A 14,230-nucleotide genomic window follows, 5' to 3' on the forward strand; every position below is an offset into this window, starting at 1 on the left:
TTATCTGCCACGCAAACTATGCTCTTTTAACCTTTTTTTTCTTCTTCTCTGAAATCAATTCCTGTGCACGTCACAGTCAAAAATCAACCATTCGCTCTCATGCTTGGTCTGGGTATTGACTGCCCCGCAAAGCAGCTTCTCCAAAGAGCCATCCACACAGTGCCACTCCGTCATACACACATCTTTACAGAGGTAGAAAAGAGAAGTCGCGCCCATCTCAAAAGCCCGGGGACAAAAGGACAAAAGGACAAAGAGACTCCCTGTCAGGTACTCTGGCTACACTGCTGTGAACTCGGAAATGAGGTGGAAAAAAAGAGCTGGGGTCTGAGTCGTTGGTGCACAGTGGGGATGGCGGCGAGGTATTTTATTGGAGACATGAAAGTGTAGAAGGCTGCATTTTATTCTATATCTGGTTAAAAATTGAATGGGTTCCTCCTTATACTTTGAAAGAGTTTGGAGCATGCCATTAATGGTGTTCAGTGGAGCAAGTTGCACATCTGAGACTACAGAGGAGATGGAGCGGGAGGGAGTTGAGCTGGCTTTTAGTTTTACCCAGCTGATTTACAAAGAGGGAGAAGTCAAGCCTCTAATTTGAACTATATATCTCCGGTAGATATAATGTCTGCTGTAAGTAGCTACACAGGATATTGAGCTCACACACACACACACACACACACACACACACACACACACACACACACACACACACACACACACACACACACACACATATATTGGCTCCCCAGTGTTGCTCACCCAAATGAAGGAGGGGATTAAGGATTTGATTCACTGCTGCCATTGTCTCTCCCACCCGCCAGATTTCTGCCTCTTAATCGAGCCAAGAGCATCTGACATGATGCACAGGTATTCTCCAAGCTTTCTCTCAAGGCTCCCACTAGAGCGTAAGTGATTCTCAGGGGTGCTTTGAGTTGCCAGTGCGACGGATTGGGAGCCTGCATGTATTATGATTGGCAAATGTCTCCAGACGAGGCGATGCCAGAGCAAGGGATGTGTATCAGTCTTGCAATGACATCATCTGCACAGGATGTGACAGCCAGGGCGATTTAGAGTGGGAAAATGTTGGAGACAGAGAAAGGCTTGAATGGATAATACAGATCAGGCAACATCAATGAAATACTGCATTCACTTCTTGGGCCCTGCCAAGTAAGCGCCTTGTGTGGACCTTATCCTAATCATGCAGTTATATCTTTAAATTCCTCATGGCAATACGAATAATGTCCCCGGGCCAGAGTTGACTGCCTCTTCACTGTTTTGAATCTTTCATATATGAATTGTTTTCAGACTCGGTTATGACTCGCGTGTAATAAATGCTGACATTTGTTAAACAACCCTCGAGACTGCAGGGGATGAATATGGAGATTATGAACCGACATTATATTCAGTAAAACATGATGACACCTAGTTTATATTTGAATACAAATGTTAATTCATTTATTAATGGAATAATTTATTTAGGGTTTTCAGACATGGTATGCAGGCTTGTTGTAACCACAGCCAGAGACTGTCAGGAAGCCATAGAGTACATTCAAATCTTGGCTTTGAAATAAATATCCTAATTTCATTAAGTGTATTTTTTCAACTGTCTTTGTCCTTAAATCACACCACTTAATATATAGGGAGATAAGCTTGTAAAATGATTATAATCCATTCATCCAAATGTTTATTTGTGTTTTATTTGAACCCCACTCCAATCTCTGGGATGTTTTTATTTCCCCCCAACTCACAAAGCCACAGCACTGACAGATGTTCCCTTGGTACAATCAAAATGCATCCGAGAACAGATGTTAATTTTGTTTCTTCTGTGTTAGCCTCTTTATGTTTTTGGAGAGTGCCCACTACATAATCTGTCAGGAGCTTGGCAAGCCACATTCTATTTAAAACTCAGACCACCTCTGTCAGAAAAGCAATTACTAGTGAGGGTTTCATTTTAATTTAAATGAGATTACATTACAGTGACATGAAAAAGGGGCACTGTCAGGATGGAAGGAACACGAGGGCTCCTTTTTATCTGTTTCCCCAGCACTGGGATTGGGAAGAAAGACTTAACTGCATGAAGAAAGGCTCTGTGTGTGTGTCTGCGAGTGTGAGAGGGGGTGTACTGTATGTGCGAGACAAAGACATACACACACAGTGGAAAGCACTGTATGCCTATGGGTGTGACGCATGTGAACGTGTGTGTTGGCGCGGCGCATCTTAAAGCTACCAGCTCGTGAATATTGAGAAGCTATGCTTGGAGACAGAGTAGCACAATTACTGCCATGCCTCAGGCGTGAATCAATACAACCGCCTTTCGCTAGGCAACGTCGGTGACAAAAAGCTATATGATATGTCATTTTTTTTCAAATTTGACTTTCATGATCCTTCCTCTAATCCTCTCAGCCCCTTTATCTGTGTTGTTTTCAAAGCCATTGTAGGCTAAGAGTGTATCACAGAGTAGCATACCGAGCTTCTGGGGCTGGCTGGCTCATTACCTGCTGCACAAGGGAGAGACATGTCAGAGCAAACCATCAAACCAACTTTATGTTCTAGTTGCAGCATGTGTCCCTCCCTAAGGTGGATTCTGAGCAAGACACAGGCGCATCATGTTGTAACTGTTTTATTCTCCCATCTTTCTCTCTCTCCCCCTTTTTGTACCCGTTCCCTCCCTTTTCCTCATGCTGCCTGGCCTTGAATGGAACAGCGGATGAACTTGGGATTGAGTTCATGGGTAAGACAACTTTACACTGTCTATGTGGAGTACTCAATTGTTAATGTGCCGTACGTCTGTAAAACACCACATACAAAACACACAATCCAGCACAACAAGGCCACTCACCTTGGGAAATTAATGCGGGCCAGTCGCCATGGAAACACCGTGCTGGTGAATTAGGTGTATTCTGTCTGAATGAGAACAGTGCGGTTAGAGACGAGTGATGTAACGAAGGGGGAGCAAATAAGACACACCGCGGCAGTTCGTGTATGATTGTGTATTTAGCAGTCAATTCTATATCTGTTTAGAACAATTAATTGTCCAAGTTATCTAAAGCCTATACACATTCTGAGTAATTCTCTAAATTGAATAATGGAAATACTGTTTAACCCCTTTGTAATTCAATATTCCTTCAGATACATTATAACCCTCAAGGGGGTTAACACATCTTTATCCCCTATCTCTAATAATGGCACTGTTCTTTCTCCAGAGGGAATATATAATCCCCCCCCCACACACAAAGCATCCAACGCCCTCGTACCGTTTTCCACTTTATCTTTTCGGTCTTTTCCATGCTCTCTGGCTTCCTTTTGTGTGTACATGATAACAAACATTTGCATGCAGAGAAGTTTTCCATTAACGCAGCTTCATACACCGCCCGTCACGTCACACACTTGCTCCAGGAAATAGAAGGTGCTTTGAAAGAAAGAAGCCTGCCCTGCGCACAGCATTACTCAGTTCAGTGATTTTAATCTTGGGGACTAAATGAGTCCACAATGCTGCTGCAGGTGGGCGATGCATTTGATAACATGAGAACAGGACTGATCGATTGATACCTAGACGGATGACAGACAGAAGGGCAGGCAGTTTTGTTGGTGTTTAAAAGCTATGTGTGTGCTTATTCATTGTGTTCCATTCTTTTTTCTGCTTTAGCAATGGGACTCTTCGAACCTGTTATAGTCAGCGTTTTTCTAAGTCTAAAATAGGATCGCTTGAAACAGTCAGTGAGAAAATAGCAAAGCTCTATTTGGAGTGGGATTGAGTGCAAAAAATAGGATCTTGTCTTTTGATTTTCTTGCATTTTTTCACCCCTGTCTCTAGAGTAGTGTGCCCTTGTGTATTTCAGGCCAAATACCCCATTTTGTCATGGATACTTTAGCATGCTCCTCATTATAGCAGTTATTTATGGTGATGTGAGTGGTTGCTATAGAATAGGTGGCCATATGGGATTGTGTTGTCCTCGTGTCAATATGACATGGCTTAGCCGATATAGCTGAGGCTGTTCAGTTCGTTCCGTCTCCCTACACCCTCTTGCATCTAATATCAAGAATGCCTTGCAGGCATCAGGCATGAAAGGCCTGTAATGGTTGTATGCACAGACTGCATGTTGGTTTGTCCTCACAGCCATTCAGCACAGCTTTGTAGACAGCTGGTTTTATGTTCAGATTTCCAAAAAAGGCCTATTTCATCTTTCTAAAAAAAAAAAAGGCAGAGGCTCGTCTCAGGTGGTGCCTCGGATGAGCACAGATGATGCTGCAGCAGGGGAAGATATGTCCTATATCTTTCAAAGACGGAAACGTCAAGAGGTTATTTCACTGATGGTTAGAGGCTGCCGGGTTTACAGGGGCACGGCTATACAAGTGACACATTGCTTGTGAACAGGGCAACTTCTGTCGTTCATGTGTAAAGTGCAGCTTAAGGACATTCACTGCGGTCCCTTTATGACAAATTACAGAGGGACAAGAATCTGCAAGTCAGGAACTTGTTGACAGCTCCACCACTTAGGAGTATTATAATATAAGTGTCAAATATGGGAAGTGTTATGTCCTATTATGTACAATAGAGCCTGCCAGAAGTGCTGATGTTATGGGCCAAAAGGGCTTATTATATTTGAAAACATAAATCATTCAATGCCTCAGATATATATGAGGATGTTTGAGTGCATTCATATACTATTTAACTTCAACTACATCGACTCGTTTGTGGTTTTATTTACTTAAAAATGTGAATTGTAGAAAATAAACTAACATTTAAAATGACTTGTTTGATAAAAGTGTGTTTCTCTGCTGGAAAATGAACTATCACAACTATTTTATAAACATCTCAGATGAAAACATTTCGATGTTTACATATTATCCTTGAAATATTAATATTGGTGTATAATTCAGAACACCAATTAACTAAATGAGTTAATAACAACACAAATTGACAACAAAAATAGCCACATTTTCAAAAAGTATTACTTTCAACCCAATATTATTCACATAACCACACAGTTTGCCAGTGTAAGTCAAAGTCAAAGTCAACTTTATTATCAATCTTTATAAAATATATATATATAAAAATACAAATATGTCTAAAACTAATATGTAAACTAAGCAATAGAGGGTCACGGCCACGCTTGCACCATTTCTTAAATGTTCAACCCATCCTGGCTCCTTTCCACAAGAGCTGAGTGGGCAGTTTGAACTTTTGATGTATACATATATTTCTCAACATATTGTATCTCCAGGATGTTTTCAGATGCTATCTTGCCAGAAGTGTTCTAATATTAAAAAGGTTTTCCCTCCGTTTTGACCTCAGTTACACCATACTACCCCCTTGAATGTGTTGATGCAGCATTGATGTTCTGTAATGCAGAGGAAGAAAGTGAAAAGATAAGAGGAAAGAATTTGCGCACTTGGTTGCACTCTAGTGTCTGCTTTGAACACAGGAAGCTCTACAAATGTCCCTTAAAAATAGAATTTGACGAAGTGGATAAACAAGGGTAGACAAGCAAGGATGAAGAAGACCTCCCTGGACAGTTCTCTGTTGACAGCATCAAAAGCCACAGACAAGCCCTTAAAAGTTCATGAACAGGTTGTGGGGATGTTTTCTGCACTTCACCCTGCAGTTGTCAAGGTGTAGAGATCAGACACAGGGGGGGTTATTGTTTATGATTGAATGAGTAATGTCACAGAAGGTTGCATTGAAGGTCATGAACAAAGTCTCCACCCTTCTGCGACAGTTTAGCCCCTGCAGGCATCGCTCTAGTCTAGACAGTAAGCCTTGATTTGTGAAACCCAAATTGATTGCCAGGAAGGGAATCAAGCAAGATCTTTTGAAGAGTTTCGCAAATGAAATGTTGCTATCTAGGCTTGTTTGGGGAACTTCCGAGATTTTTCTGAAGTTTCCGTGTCGCCGCCAGACGTCCGGGCCAAAACGTCCTACTCCATACGTCCTAAATGTTAATGTTCAAACAACTTGAGACGCGAGGATGGAGTTGAAAGATGACGTCTGTACCCAGTTTTTTTTTCACGAGTAGCCAGTTTACACACAGTTCACATATGATTTCTGCTAAAAACCAAACCAAAACCGATATCCAATAGATCATGAGCATTTCGGCGAGTTCCGTCTTTTTTGGCCTTCACAAAGATTGTGTACCTGCCTTCATGCACAGGTTGCTCCACCATGATTGCCTACAAACAGAAACCAATCTTCAACTACAGATTTCAGTTTTACAGTGATGAGGTCATGAATTTCAGCGGGACATAGAGATGAGTTGTATTTGTTGTGCTTATTTTGACCACTAAACGATGTAATTGAATGCAGTGCCTCCACACTCCGCGTGTTGAACCATTGCAAGTTGTGCAGAACCACAATTCATCTGCTCTGTCAGACTGATATCTGCTGGGATCAACTGCTACTTGTCCCAGCTGCCTGTGACCTTAAGCCTCTGCTGCTGATATACAAGGGTCTGACAAGAAGCTCCGGGAGCGCTCATTTGCTGCTAATTCCCTGTCGCCATCAGTCTCCGAAATGCTGACACACATACAGTTCATGCACGCGCGCAAAACATGCACGGGGTGGCCCCTGCTGTGCAGACAGTCCATCGGGGTTGCCTGCTGGGTTTTGTCTGAACGAAATGATTATCACACTTCAGTTAGCACATGTCACTGAGCCCTGCCTGTGTCTGCCTTGTCCCTATCCCATGCTCAAACACTGACATTTACTGACAGCAGCATCGGTCGCTTTATGCTAATACAGATGGATGTGTGAGTATGTGGCAGTTTTTGAGCGTCCATCTGCCGTTTGTGTGAGCTCAGTATTTTGATTCTTGATCTGTTTCTTTCTCCCTGATCAATCACAGCCCATATCTTTTGTGTCAAAGAACAAATTCAATGGCCTGAACTGTGTTTTTTTTCCTTCTGCAGAGAGTGGTGACACTTACCAGAGGCAGGTGCTGTCCATCTTCAGCATTGCCTCAGGGATCTGTCTTCTTGGAGTGGCATGTATGGCTCTCTACCGCCGCAACAAGTGAGTGATGCCAGCCAGCACCACATTAGTAGAGTGTGCCCCCGGCTGTGCAGAAAGAGCACTTTACTATCATGGCATGGAGCCCGATGAAATTCTAAGTGTGAGTCAGCTAGAGGATGTTTTAGCAGGGCATCAAATCCAAATTGTGTAGGATGCATTTGGGACACATACTCATGTAAGATTTATTCGGAAAGCGGTTTCAGCGAGCAGGTGTGTCACAAAATGCTCCTCACAAAACGAAATACACAGATAGGGCAAGAGCTAGACCATGTTCAAAAAGCCATTAGACACTAAGCGCGTGTGCGTACGTTCCCGACTGGGTGAGAGGGGTACCAGGCAGCACGAAAGCCAGACAGCCTGCCAAAGTCAATTACTCACTGCAAGGAAAAATAAAGAAAACCAATGTAGACAAAGTAAAAGTAATGGCGGCGTAAAAAGGAAGTTAATGTAGTGTTGATTAAATTGGTCCTGATGAACAAAAATGGGTTTCATTTCAGTACCGGAGTGCTCTAAGAAGCGTCTGTCGGACAGCATGACCAGAGAGTCCTCGCTCAGCAGTAGAATAAATGTACTGGAAATTATCCAAACACATAGTCGTTGTTGAATTTAATTTATTTTCCCTGAATGTTTGGTGACAGTGTAGCTTTACATGCAATAAACGTAAGTGTATTCTGCTCCTCAGGCTTTTTGCATCAGTACTCCACTGAGAAGATTAACCAGTAGTGCTTCCTTGATAGTGTTTAATACAGAAGAGAAAGAGATAAAAAAGTAACTTGTACATTTTCAAACAATAAAAATATATGAAAATCAAAGCCAAGTTAATGAATGGTTATAATTTGTAGTAATTATGCAGGATACAGAATGGGGAATACATAGAACTACATAGTGGGTGAAATATCCACCATCAGTTGCTGATTATCATGGATTAGACTATGAAATTAGCTTAGTAATAACTACTGTACTAAATACATAATAGTGTATTAAGCTTATATATTAAATGATGGTGGATTGAAGGTTGAAATGACCAGGAAAAGCCAGCAAATTGTTACTTCACAGCTTTCTCTGTTAGATACTGTTTTTAAGTAGTTAGTAACCAACAACAACATCCATTTTCTATGTTTCTTTTCTTAATATGAGCTTCTTTTAAATCTGGAAGAATTAAGCCTGCGGCCTCATTTGCAGATAAAGTATACTTTAGCAACCCAGTATTTAAGAATGATCATTTAATGGCAATTTTGAGAGTCTTAAGCATCAATTATTTTCTTCTTTTTATTCAATCAAAGTTTAATCACAAGATTTAAAAAAACACTGTCTTGTTTATCGGGTGCCAATTTAGTTTTCCGTGTCCCATTTTTTTTTTCATAAGAGTTCCTTATTTCTAATCATGGAATGGACTGCAGGCAATTATACTGTACGGGTGAAAACATGTCAGTTATCTCCTGTATGAAGCAGGACAGTCTGCTTAATTAAGACTTCAGTATTAAATGGATACATTAACACCTAACAGGCTCCATCGATTTGACATGTTCACTTCACAACTTTCCATTATGAATGCATTATATATTAAAACTAGGGGTGCACCGAATGGGAAATTCTTGGCCGAAACCGATACCGAAAATAGGAAACAGTTGGCCGAAAACCGAATGCCGAAAGGCCGAAAATGATTAATATAAATATATATATATAATGTATACATTTTTTACCAATGTTGTTCAGCTACCTGATTATGGAAATAGACATGATTATGGCAAAACATAACTTAAATAATAATCACTATTATGGGTCCATAAAACATTTATTCAGCACTTTTGAATGCATACAGTACATTTATATATGTCATGTATTATTGCTAAAAAACATTATATCGCAGTCTTAGTGTCGCCAACTCGTTTCTAATATGCAAAGACAACAAATGCGTCTATGATGTATTTTCGATCAGACGAGATCTCTCTCCCCCGTCTGTGTGCGAGGGGGCGGGGCAGTTTACACACACGCAGCTGCTACATGCAGCGGAGCACGCTGCGGAGATGGCGGAGAGAACGCGCTCCGAGGTGTGGTTAAACTTTACCCGTCTCGATGTGGAGAATACTTGTTACCATAAGTGCAATAAGAGTTTAGCATGTAAGCACGAGCAATTTGTCTAAACATTTAGCAAAAGTGCACCGCATGCAGACGGAGGAATGTACCGGGTTCGACCGTCTTTCTAGCAGCTCTGTAGCCCCATCCACGAGTAACGTTTCCACGTCAGGTGTTATGTATGCTAGCAGCAACACACGGAGTTAACTACATGATACAAACATGGGTTAATGATTAGAGGTAACTGAGTTATTTAGTTTGTTAAAATTTCAGCTATTCTGTTTACAGTCTGTCATCAGATTATTTAATACGATTTGTTAAAGGCTCAGGGCAATCTCGATGACAAAGGTCAATGTTCCCCCCCCCCCCCCCTGTGAGCCAGCCGCGAGCATGGTCGCCGCGTCTTTATTACGTCATGACAACAACACGTTAGGTTACCAACGTAAGCCTGTTCTGACATTCGGTGATATTTTTTCGGTGCTAAAACCCTTTCGGCCGAAAGCCGAAAGGGCCTTTTTAACCATTTTCGGCCGATAATTTTCGGTGGCCGAATATTCGGTGCATCCCTAATTAAAACATCCAGCCATAACTGTTTCTCGTAGTCTCCCTCTTCAAAGTGAAGTTTGAAACTCTTGAGTCTCTGGAGGTATTTCTGGAAAATCTCAGGCTTGCTTTTGTTCTTTTCTCAGAATATTATCACAAAGGCATGTAATGGACGTTTCATGGTACATTGACTTAATTACATTTTCACTTGTGCAAGACATCTTCTCTCCTAATGCTATTTCCGTAACCAGCGCTTTTAAACCGTCAAACCTTTACTGTTACAGCTCCCGGGAAAAAAAATGTCCACATCTGAGTTGCAAGTTCAACGCCACTCAGTCTCCTTAACCTTTCAAGGCCGTCATACATTAACAATATTTCACACATGTTGTTAGATCGTTGCAGTATTGCCCTAAGGTATGTTATGTGTGTGTGAGTTATTATGTGGCTGTTTTCACACACAAACAGCAAATGATGTGTCAGGAATGAAAAGCCATCGGTTCAATAAATATAATCACCTATTGTTGTCACATATGTGTTTAAAGAGCGGGTCAAGTGGGTCATAAGAATCAATGATTGAAGCAAAAGCTGTTATCCGAGTGTGTAATCATTTCAGAAAAGGCAGGAAACACATTGAACTCAGCAAACTGCTAATAGTGTAGTTCACCGCCATGGTCATTTTAATTGTAGCCTATTCTGTATTCTTCACGATTCCCTCTTTCTCACTGCTCTTGTTTTTGTCCGCAGAAGACACAGGGAAAAACTCCAGGCTCATTTCTCCGGTAGCCGCAGCCTGAGGGACTGCAGTGTCAACGCCTCTGGCCTCATGTCCAAATCTGCTCCCAGGCTCCAGTACAGCCTTCAACTCCAGAAGGTGAGTCTTTACCTGATATTGATGTACTTCCTGGTCATGTCTTTATCATCATTATGATCATTTTAATATGTATAGTACTTCTCTAAAAACAGTTTAGAGTGCTTGACAGGTTGATGTATGAGGGGCTTCTTAATAATTTCTCTACTGACTCAAGCCTTTAAGTTCACAGTCAATCAATCAATCAATTAATCAATGTTTATTTATATAGCCCAATATCACAAATGTTACATTTGTCTCAGTGGACTTCACAGTGTGTACAGAATATCAGTATGACAACACGACACCCTCTGTCCTTAGACCCTCACATCGTACAAGGAAAAACTTCCGGAGAAAACCCACAGTTTAAAGGGGAAAATGGGAGAAACCTCAGGGAGAGCAACAGAGGAGGGATCCCTCTCCCAGGACGGACAGACGTGCAATAGATGCCGTGTGTAAATTGAAAAGATAATACATTTGCAACATAGGTAGTCCAAATGTTTGGAAATGCGTGTGTGTATAATAGGAAGATGAATCCACGAGGATATCCATCCAGGACCTATGATCCAGGACCACAGCCACGACTCAAGATCCAGGGCTCGCGATCCAGGACACAGGAGCGCAGGATCATCCATGACTCCGGATCCCGGCGTATATAGACACCAAAAAGAAAGACATTTGGGGAAGCTGGGTTAATCGGAACATGAGAGTACACAGGTATAGACAGAGAGAAGGAAGAAGTAAGATGTCCCCCGACAAACTAAGCCTATATCAGCAAAACTAGGGGCTGAATCTAATCAGCCCTAACTATAAGCTTTATCAAAAAGGAAGGTCTTAAGCGCACTCTTAAAAACGGATAGAGTGTCTGCCGCCCGAACACAAACTGGAAGCTGATTCCACAAATATGGAGCTTGATAAGAAAAGGCTCTGGCTCCCATTGTACTTTTAGAGACTCTAGGAACAACCAACAACCCTGCATTCTTGGAACGCAATGCCCTAATAGGACAGTAGGGTATAATGAGTAAAGATGGCGCCTGCCCATTAAGGGCTTTGTAGGCGAGAAGAAGAATTTAAAATTCTATCCTGTGTTCTATAGGAAGCCAATGTAAGGCAGCCAGAACAGGAGTAATGTGGTCCCTTTTGCATATGGTGCATATACTTGGTTGTAAAATTAGCAAATGGAAAAACCTTTTGTAACAGAGGTTAAAACATGTCTGCAGGATGTAGAGGTTTGAGCCAAATGTAATTGTCACCTCCGCTCAGAAAATGATAAGAAAACTAAATTGTCTGATTAAATGATTGATTAATGAAGAATCAAACATCTGAAGAGAGATCAGAACGATTTGATTTGAACAGCTGTTCCTCGTAATGAAAAACCACCAAGTCACACCCTGGTGAAGGGAAATAAATGAATGGCATGGTGTAGAAAGAAAAAGTGTCTTGAAATTAATTAAAAGCCACCGCTGCAGCAGAGAGAACTGACCCAGACTCTCACAGCAGAGCAGGTGGAGGATGTAGATGGCTCTGATAATGCTGATCTCTTCTCAGAATCCCAAGCTAATTGTAGCCTAACGCACTTATAAAGATCTCATCAAAAGAGAGCATTCGCCATAACGCATTAGCACTTCCCTGAATGCACCCTCTTTGTTGGGTGTGAGGGAAAACGCTCACATATTACGTGAATGTTTTTTTTCTTCTTCCTCAGATGCTATTTGTTGTTTTTGAGATTCAGTGTGCATCCCTCTCATTGTTTGAGGAAGTTATACGCACCACTGCTTTGCTACCATATGCCTATGCTAATGTACACCTGCTCTGCAAAGATGTGGAAATCTCCAGATGTCACTGACCCTCACAAATTGCAAGAACATAAATAAATACTTCACATCTTCTGCAATTTGCATGACTCTCACTTAAATATGTATGTGTGTAGGCAGGGAGATAACATACTTTACTGGATTCAGAACAGAGGGTGGTCCCATTTGATAACGGTCACGTTTACCTTAGACACAGTTGTGTTTGTTGCTGTCCTCATTCAGGTTTGGCCTTGTTCTGCCATTTATGAGTTGCCAAATGTAGTCTTACGGACACTGTTAAATAATTCAACAGAGTCTACTGTCACCCACCCAAACAAGCAGCCCTATATACTAGATATAATGCTATCAGGGTGACACTGCAAATGATGGCTTTGAGCAGGTGACAGCTAAAATGTCGTACACCATTTGATTTTAAAGTTGGGTAACTGATGACAAGTAGAAATGCTTTCATAATAAGACATGCCCATGATTTCACTTCTGCACAGATATACGGAAACCCTCCACTGACACAAAACCAGCCTCAGCACATCTGCGCCAAGTTTAGTGTATTTCAGTCAGACGCATGCCTATTGTCCCATTGCACAATAGCAGGCTATTATATTAACACCACGGCTGTGGGAATATGGTGACAGGATTGTATAAGGGCTCAGCATGCATTGAAACCCCATATCCAGCCAGAACATGCTTTCAGAGCTGGACACACGGAGGAAGCCAGGTGGAAGACAAAACTAAAAGACAGTGATAACACCAAAACACGGAAACACAAGCCATAATAGAACAATGATCACTCGCTAGAACCACCCAGAAGGGGCTGCACAGACCGAGGACAGATTAACAAGTGAAACCCATTTTTCCACAGATTTGACACAGCGACCCCACACCACTGATTTGCTCCACCATGTGCCGTGGTGGGTGGTGCAGTCCTACAAGTTCTCTGGGTTTTTCTTTAAAGGGTCATTTAGACTGACAAAATGTACATGGAAAAAAACATTTGCTGCATCCCTCCATCAGAACACCGTGGTTTTCTTCTGAGGCTGTAAGTATGAGGATGAGCTCGGTGAGCCGTGACCAACAGGCTGGCTCTGTCGAGGAAGGTGCAGAGGGGAGGATGAAACTAAAGACCATTTGAGTGTCTTCCACACCCCTCTATGATAAACTGATGTGCTACTCGAGTATCTTTAACCTCCCGAAAAATGTGTGCACTCCCTGAGCTCAAGCGCTGTAAATTAAGACCTTTTCCTCTAGGTGTGCAGAGAACGCATAGACCTATATGCTGACATCATTGTTACACAATGCCTCCTGCAGCAGAGTCTAAACCAACTTGGGTTAAGAAACTTATGGCACCCTTTTTAAAATAGACACATGGGCACCTGCACTTTAATCTATATTGTGTTTACTCTACAACAGCCATGAACTATAGGCAAGGCAAGTTTATTTATATAGCACTTTTCAACACAAGGCAATTCAAAGTGCTTTACAAAAATGAAAGACATTAAGAGCATAAAACACAGTAGAAACATTAAAAAGCAAAGATAATAAAACATGAATAACACAGGTACATGAATACAAGTTACAGTGCAGTGTAAGATGTGAATAGTTCAATTAAAAGTTGCGGCAACAAGAAAGTCTTCAGCCTGGATTTAAAAGTAGTAAGAGTTACAGGTTTCTGGTAGTTTGTTCCAGATATTTGACAATATCCCTCGCCAAATTCTCATATTCCTCTACCCCTACACTGTAAAATGTTTGACTGTAAAATTACAGTAAATTACTGGCTACTAGTTGCATGGATTTCACGGTAGTTGACTGTGAATATTTCACAGTAATTGACTGTGAATATTTCACAGTAAATTACTATAGATATTTTACAGTAAATTAGAATAAAAGTACAACTAAATACTGTGACTTTACAGTTGCCATGCCCATGGAATTACTGTGATATAGCAG

General features: G+C 41.4%; 1 protein-coding gene across 1 annotated transcript in view; it reads left to right on the top strand.

The window, feature by feature from the left end:
* nrg3b (neuregulin 3b) overlaps nucleotides 1–14,230 on the top strand; it is a 215,413-nt gene that overhangs the window by 187,352 nt on the left and 13,831 nt on the right. Inside the window, exons 4-6 of the mRNA XM_034214835.1 lie at nucleotides 2,702–2,728; nucleotides 6,904–7,006; nucleotides 10,370–10,496. Coding sequence (XP_034070726.1) covers nucleotides 2,702–2,728; nucleotides 6,904–7,006; nucleotides 10,370–10,496 — 257 coding nt within the window. The remainder of the gene's footprint in view (nucleotides 1–2,701; nucleotides 2,729–6,903; nucleotides 7,007–10,369; nucleotides 10,497–14,230) is intronic.

This window comes from Gymnodraco acuticeps, unplaced genomic scaffold, assembly GCF_902827175.1.
Source record: "Gymnodraco acuticeps unplaced genomic scaffold, fGymAcu1.1, whole genome shotgun sequence".
Taxonomy (NCBI): Eukaryota; Metazoa; Chordata; class Actinopteri; order Perciformes; family Bathydraconidae; genus Gymnodraco; species Gymnodraco acuticeps.